The 8,589-nt window shown below is 34.6% G+C and overlaps 1 protein-coding gene across 5 annotated transcripts in view; it reads right to left on the bottom strand.

Annotated features, from left to right (window-relative positions):
- Window positions 1-332: 332 nt before the first annotated feature.
- The window catches only part of il1rapl1b (interleukin 1 receptor accessory protein-like 1b), a 1,405,689-nt gene continuing 1,397,432 nt past the window's right edge, over window positions 333-8,589 (bottom strand). For all 5 annotated transcript variants that reach the window (XM_043700749.2, XM_087992884.1, XM_087992883.1 and 2 more), the window contains one exon: window positions 333-7,756. In XM_043700749.2, the coding sequence (XP_043556684.1) occupies window positions 7,035-7,756 (722 nt within the window). In that variant the 3' untranslated portion in view covers window positions 333-7,034. The remainder of the gene's footprint in view (window positions 7,757-8,589) is intronic.

Here is an 8,589-nt window from a genome sequence, read left to right as displayed (position 1 = left end):
TTAGGATCTGCTTTCTGCTAAGCAGCAATATAAGTGAAGGATGTCAATGAGCTGGCTCTTTTTGTGTATCCAAATTGAATGAGAAAGTTTAATAAAAGTTCCTATTTAAAATGTATTTCTCCTTTTATCCATTTAAATTAAAATTGATTAAAAATATTTACACATTCTATGGCAAATACACCCAAGCCAAGTCAAAATATACAATCAATGGTAGATTTCGAGGATTCTCATGTTTGAAGCAATTCAGAGAGGTAAAGGTGAGGGATGAAAATGAGAAAACCTTATTTATTTTGAATATGATGTAACTATGTTTTAATAATGATGCATGGAAACAAAGCTGGTAAGTTTTATTTGTAACTGCAGAATATAGAACATAGCATTGATCATTTCAGAATAATCCGTAATCTTAAATAACAGTTAACCATTCGTTACTATTGGAAAATAAAGATGGTGAATAATCAACTATATTTTATCTATACTATTTTATTGTTTGTTCAGTTCACAAAAGTTTGAATTATTATCTTGCAATTTCCAGTTAAAGAGTGATCCTAGAAGAAAACATTTACAAATTGAACACATACCCTGTTTATTTTCTCTGAAAGATACACGTGATAAAGCAGGTAGCTTAACCTCCTTCAGATACAAAAATATTCATATGCAAGTAATAAAGATTTTTTTCACATTCAACATTTTTTTTTACCTAAAGCAAAAATTACACCAAAGGTATTTTAACTCTAGACAAAATACACCTTGTGCTTTAACAAACCCAGGGCAATATGTGCTCATGTCATCTTTACAAGGACTCCTGTGAATATGCTGTGGCTTAATTTTTCCTCAAATTATGAAAAGTATGCAATACTGAACTTGCCTACACTTTTCCTTTTCTTCTCTTTTTTTTCTGCAAAGTTAAGGCAAGTACAATCAACGTTGCAAAATCCACAATTCTATTGCTAACTGTGCAGCATTCATAGTCATATGTGGTGTTTGATGGTTGTATAAACTTGAGTATAGAAAGCAAATATGTGCAAAGCCTGCTGTAATTGGGAGGCTTATGTGGTAAGTGTTTCATCAAGAGTATATATTGTATTAATAAAAAGTAAAGAGGATTACTCTGGTTTTAGAGTAAATAATATGTCATCCTATACAGAATGTGTGATATTTTCATAAGTCATTTTCTCTTTGTCTTTCTATTACTCAACACCAATTTTATATGTCTATCAGCTGCAACCAATTAAACATCTGCTAAAATGTTTGAAAGTGTGTCTGCTAACTTCTAGGTAGAAGTGAATGGCCATAAGTGGCTAATAAATCTCCTATGCAATGCCATGAGGTTGTACTAATACTATTTTGGAAACATGGAAAAGATCATCTGAGATGGATGAACTTGTACTCTTTGTTCAATCAAAATATAGGTTCTTTGGACCTAATTTAAAATGTCAGGTGCCATAAAATTTGATGAAACAGGAAATATTTTTGGTCAGATCACACCTGGCAATTTTATTTCTTGGTGAGTGAAATAGTTCTACCATCTGCTTTTACACATAAATGGAAGCAAAATACATCTTGCCATTTTGCAAAGTTTTTCCTGTTGCAGTATGGAAGTTTCTTTCATAGCTGCAATGTTTAAATGTTTAAATATCAAATGTTTAAATATCAAATCCTATTTTAGTACAACTTTAAAATTCTAGTTTATTAACAGCTGGTTAACATCTAAGCACCTGGACACCTATAGACTTGACAGATTGAACAGTTTATCTTCAAATAAAATTTGTATCGAGGTGTAAAAATTTAAACAACTAAGCAGGAAATACCATAATATCTGGTGTATAGATTATCATATTCATGCAGAATTTTAATAATCCCCAGCACTGAGGTTGTAAGTAATGTTGCCTTAACAAATGCAGGTGCTCATTTTGAACCAGTTTCTGTTTTACAGTGATATGGGCTATCAACAGTAATTGATTCCAGCTGGTCTGCAATACTTAACTATGCATAAAGCTCCACCCACCATTGTTTGAATTGCATTGGCATTTTTAACACGTTAATAAAGTGCTGTTTGTCTTGATCCTCTTTATTAATGTTAAAAAAATTAATTATATTCTAGCAGACATTTGGGGATCTCTAAATGTTTCAAAAATAAAGGTTTAAGACTAACCAAGAACTGTAATTACACTGCATGCCAAACATATCAAGCCTGAAATTATCTCCTTCAATTACTTTCATCCCATGAAATCCAATGTCTCAATCATTCTCAGATAAGCAGCTTCAATTTGAAGTTTTAGTACAATTTATGTTTCAATGGGATCTCCCTTTGACTCAAGCATAGTGTAACGATTGGTATATGGGGCTTAACTCAATTTATAACTGAAGCAGCAAATCTTGAATATTACTTCTGCAACAATGTATTCTATACACAGGATTTTACAGCATTATCTTTATTTTAGTTGGAAAAAATGTTACTAAATCAGCAAATTATGAAATTAAACCCATTTGGCACACTTCCTATAGTATTTTGCTTTATTAATTGACTTTAATGATTCATGAAGACATATTTAACCTATAGCTACTGAATTCTTAGTAATATAATACTGATATTACTATTACAAACAATTAAAGATGGTAGAATGGGAAAATGTTACAGCTAATATTACATTAATTCTACAACAAAATATGATTAATTTATCAAGGTTCCATAGTTTTATGTATTTTACTCTACTCCTTTCGAAAATAAACTGTTCTCCAAGTTCAAGTTCTTCGTCAAGTTGTCACAGAATCATAGAGTGATCCAGCGCAGAAGGAGATCCTTCGATTTGTTTGTGCCTGTGCTGGCTCTTTGAAAGTGTTACCTAATTAGTCCCACTCCCCTGATATTTTCCCCATAGACTTGCAGCTTTTAAAGTAATTATTCAATTCCATTTTGTTAGTTATTATTGAATCAGTTTCTTCACCACCCTCTCAGACAATGCTTTCTACATTATAACAACTAATTGTATTTTTTTCCTCTCCTCTGATTCTTTTGCTAATATCATAAATCTGTCTCCTCTGCCTAACAATACTCCTGCCACTGAAACCACGTTCTCTTTATCTACTCTATTAAAATCCTTCAAGGCTGTGAACAACTCAACTGAATCTCCCCTTAAACCTCTCTGCTACAGGAAGAACAACCACCGTTTCTTTGCAATAGAAAAGAAAATACTGCAGATGCTGGAAATCTGAGAAGAAAATACAAAAAAGCTAGAAATATTCTGGAGATCCTGGAGTCTCTCCAAATATCTAAAATCTTACATCCCTGCTGGCTTTCCAGTAAATCACCTTTGCTTTAATGTCATCTCTAAAGTGCAATGCCTAGAATTGGTCAGAACAATACAGCCTGAGGCCTAACCAGTGAGTTATCAAGGTTTAACATGACTTCTTTGTTTTTGTTCTCAATGCTAAGTGTATAAACTGCCTTCTTCACTTATTTTGTCTTGCTCAGGTTCCTCTGTCCCTGCATTACATTAAAACTGTACTATTTTGGTTATATTACCTCACCTCAAACTTCACTGTGTTAAATTTCATTTGCCGTGAGTCAACCCATTTCACCAGTTTATGTCCTCCTGATGTCTATTGTTATCATCACTGTTTATTGCTATACAAGTCTGCTTCATCTATAAGTACATAGACAATGCCCTACATACCTATACCTCAACCATTAATATAAAAATAAAGTAATACTTGAATACTGACTGCTGGGTTATACTTCGGTATACCTCTCTCCAATCAAAAAAATACAAATGTTCAACACTAATCCTGTCTTCTGTTTCTTAGCTAATTTTGATCACTATAACCACTGCCCCTTAAATTCCAAGGGATTCAGTTTTGCTAAGTCAGTTGTACGGTGTTCTATACTTCATCAAAATTCTTTTGAAAGTCTGTATACACATCAGCCACACACTCTCCATTGCTCCCTCAAATAACTCCACAACAGCGGTCAAACTCAGTTTCTTTTTAACAAGTCCTAGCTGTCTTTCATTTATTAACTCATACGTTTTCATATACCAATATGTTTTGTTGCAGGATAATGCCTCAGACTTTTCCCATCATCAATGTTAGTCTGATTGGCTCATAACTGCCTCCTTCATTCCTCTTCAATGCCTGAGTAGGCGTGCAGCATTTATAACCTTTCAATCCTTTGATATCATTTCTGTATCTAAGGAAAATTGGAAAATTGTGATCAGAGCCTTCACAATTTCAACCCTGACTTCCCCTAGCAATTCAGTATGCATCCCAGCAAGTATAGCTGACCTTTCTAACTTGAGCAAATCCAAAGTTCTATATACTTTGAATTTATCTAATTTTCTCATATGCAATTCTTTGATTACTATCTTGTTTTTACTGTGGTAGCATCCTCTTCTTTTGTGTAGAAAGATGTAAATACATATTTAGTACCTCACTTTGTCTTCATTAAAAATTTTAAGTTCTTAATCAATTCCATCCTTTTCTTAATTAATCTTTTACTGAGTTCAGTTTTATAAAAGATATTTGGGTTCCCTTTATGCTACCTGTTAATATATTTTCATCCTCTCTTTGTTTGTCTTAGTTCCTTTTTCAGCTCTTCTCTACATTTTTGGTTCAGCTTCCTGTTTTACTAAACTTTTGTGCCTAGCATTTGCTATAAATCTCTTTTTTCATTCTTTAAAAAAATCTTGTTCTCTTTGGGCATCTGAGGGCCTCTAGCTTTTCCTATCACCCTGTGAAAATGCATCTAAGTTGTACCTGAACTCTTCAAAGCCCCCCACCTCACCCTGTTCCTCATTACACCTGGGTCAATTCTCTTTTCAACACTCTCTAATGAACATTTTCACACATTCGTATGTTCAGTAGGAAAGCCATTGACCAAGCACATGAATGTCCAAAGGTTTGACCTTGGTGCAGATTCACACCTATAGTCAATCAAATTTTATGTGTGATATTTTTTGTTATTGTGGCTTGGCATATTGAGGGTGTGTCAAGCACCTCTGCCACAAACAACTGGAAACATCCGGAACTGTGGAGGAAAAGCATTTTTTTAATCTTCAGAAGGTGCATGAAGTGAACATTAATGAATCAAATAAAATGAGGGAGGGGAATAATATAATAATGAGAGAAAATGCCAAATGCATGGCTTTTTTTAAGTGCTTATTGGCAACTTAGTAATGCTAAACAAGTGTGCATTTTTATGTTTTAATAATCTAGTCTAGAACAAGTGAATGCTGTCCCTTTCACCTGTGGAACTTCTTGGATTGTACAATATGTTTATTTGCATTTCTTTCTCCAAATAGGAAGGCTTTTGTTACAAGTATCATGCCTTGCTGGTCTCCCTATGTATAATGAACACTTGGCAGTAGAAGAATTATTATTAAGAGCTATTGATTGTCTATAATAAGAAAGCATGCTGCTTCTGTGAAAAAAAGATTACCATGTGTTTTTAAAGAAAGCATGCTGCTAGAAGATACCATGCTTTTTGGTATTTAGGCTTTGAAAGACATAAAAAAGATGAAATAAAGTGAAGTGGTGATGTCACACTTTTTTAAAAAGATTCTGATTGATTAATGAATCTGAGAGTAACCTCTGTAAAGCAACATAAATAATCTAACTCAGAATCAGTGAGTTAATGCTTGGGGAGACATAGCTGAAGCTACCACTATGGGAATGAATGAAGATGACAACAACATTTGAAAACAATAGTTTTAATTTTAAGATATGGACAAGCAAGCCTGATGCTTTTTGTGGTCCCTACATAACAAACTATGACGTAAAGAGTGAATCAAGGCATTAGAAACCACTATTACACTGACCCACAAGTAGATAACAAAAAAAGCCAACGACAGGAAAACATACAGGAGTGTACAAACGTTATAAAAACTAAGAAACATGCTGCTCTAATGCCCAGTGTGATCTGACTTCGAAAACCAATGTTTTCAGTTTCAGTCAAAACAAAAAAAAACTCAAGATATTTTTCTTCTGAAATATAATTTATTGTTGTAGAGGTAGAAATGGCCCTAACTGTCTTAGACAAAGTATTTAAACAAAAAATCTTTTTTTTTCCTAATCATTACTGTGGGAATTATGCATTAATGTCAACATTTTTAAAAATCCTTCATAGAGTGCATTTTCCAGTAAAGTGAACTACATCTCTTTGCCAATTTTCTCATGAATGTGGAAGACTAATCTACTGTTGTAAAAGGGCATAATTTACTTAGGACACCCTGATAATTGGTATTTTAGGTTAGTCATAATTATGAGCTTGTTTTTGTAAGCAGGTGCCTTTCATTCAACACTATCCGTGATAAATATCTGACAAAAAAGGGAATTTATTATTAATTAGGTCAAGTATAATTACCTTGTGATCACGAATGGTTTGAGCTAGGACTATATCTACTTCATCTCAAAGTTCTACTTAACAGTTGTCATCAGCAATAATGTTCTTTCGGTGAATATCTGAACTTGAAGGGGTATCTCAGACTGACTTGATATAGTATTGACGTGGAAACATCACCTACAATATACACTTTAACTTTCAGTGTCTCTGATATATAATGCCTATAGCTTATGTGTAATGTAACAATGCACACGCCCTCAACAAATCACATTTCAGAAAACTGACCGTGTATTGAAAGCATTATCATTTATCTGGAATGGAATGTGGAAAAAATAAATCCTCACGCATTTATCTCAATCTTGCAAAAGCATCCCAACAAGATGTCAAAATCAAGCCATTTCTATCCACATTAATCATGAAAAAGCATATTTTTATCTCTTTCTCTATATGACATGGTTATGTTTGCCAGTTCTTTTAAAAATTCTGAAATCAGTTCTAATAACATAGAAAACAATCATAAATGTAGTAGTGACAGGCAAGAATAGAACAGGAAGACTCTGATGTTACAAACAAATCAATTATCTACAAGACCCTGTGTTTTCATATTTCTTTTTGTATAACAGCAGCAGTCAAGGCCATGGTCCCAGGCACCGGACTGTGTAACCTGAAGGGGTTCAAATTACCCGACTAGTTGTTACCAAATGACACTGGACATACTGGTCTCCCTTGGCAGAAGTGGTAGTACTGCACTGTTTGTGTGAACCTCATCTGGAGTTTGCTCCTTGTTTATTTTATTGTTGGGCCTCTGCCCATTGATAAGTGTCATGGGGATGTTGCAGTATGTGTGTTGATTACCCAATGAGGTAAAGGGCATGATGCCGCTAGTAGGAGGTACATCATACTCGTAGCTCCGATAATAATGCTTGTGCCGCATCTGAGTGTGGTAGGTGTTGTGAAAGGTAGAGCGTAGGTCCGGATGGGCGGTGGCCAGAGCGGTGGAAGTCGCTGCTGCCATGGAGATGGCAGACACTGTCTGCAGTTCCCCAAATGGGCCCTGCTCGCTAGCATCCAAAACCTGCTCATTAGATATCGGCTCTATCCTCTTAAAGGGCATCTCATACTGTAAACGTTTCCAAAACTTGGAATCCAGTTTGTTGCATTTAGGTCCATTCCACTTGATAACTGTAAGAAGCTTGATCGTATGTTTGAGGGCCTCAATCTCCTGATAGTTTATAATACCCCGAAGTTCACTGCATTCGATTAGTATCACTTTAATTTCACCCGTGACTAACATGTTGCGCAGTCTGGTTTCCAGTTCAAAGATACTCCAGCCTCGCCTTATGACATAATTCGGGGTCAGAACGATAATTAGTCTCTTGCTTTGATCAATGCATCGTGCCACATCTTCTACATACGCTGAAAGTAAAGCAGGACATCTCATTTTACAAGTGATAAGAATCCTTGCTCATATAAATTGGTTTACATTGTATTAACATGCATTACACTGGACCCAGTTTTTCACTGAGGATGGCTTCCCCCAGATATTGTACACAACAACCTTGCAAAGAAATGAAGCAAGGTTTCCTCAGCTTGTTATCAGTTATAAAATTTGAAATGCATGAACAAGATATAAATATGCTCAAATTTTTGTCCAGAAGAATGCACACAGGTTCTAATTCATAAGCATGGGATGAAAATATCTCAAATAGACAGGAGAACTCGGGTCAGAACAAAAATACAACACAATGTATCTAATATTCAGTTTCATTCCAGATTTTTGCTTGTGTCCTTCCTGCAGCTGAATCAATACTTAATTGTTTTAAATGTGCTCCCATGTTTGATCTAAAAAACCCAATTACAGTATTTTTCATATCCATCAGCAATAATGCAAATACAGGTGTCAATGAATGTCACAGTAATGAATAAATCATAACCTGACAATTTCTCACAATTCATGAAAGATTATTTTGAAGTCCATTTCTGACAGAGCAAGAGAGTGTAGATTTTAATTCTTACTGTTGTATGAAAAACCAGCAGTTGCAGAATGAATCCAGCGTACATGGAAAACAGACACTACCTTTCATGGGCAGAATATCTACTCCAGTTTACCAACTAGGGGTGGAATTCAAAATTTGCCTTGATTGCATTCACCTCCTTTCTGATTAGTTATGAATCACTATAATTGCTTCTGTTAAATTTACTTGAGACAAAAAAATGTCATAACTGTTCAACCCTTTTAAATCCATACT

The sequence above is a fragment of the Chiloscyllium plagiosum genome, unplaced genomic scaffold (assembly GCF_037043375.1).
Source record: "Chiloscyllium plagiosum isolate Xiang-an unplaced genomic scaffold, Cpla_swu_hap1 HiC_scaffold_12, whole genome shotgun sequence".
NCBI lineage: Eukaryota > Metazoa > Chordata > Chondrichthyes > Orectolobiformes > Hemiscylliidae > Chiloscyllium > Chiloscyllium plagiosum.
The sequence above is the reverse complement of the archived record's forward strand: the minus strand, read 5'-3'. Positions and strand labels throughout refer to the sequence as shown.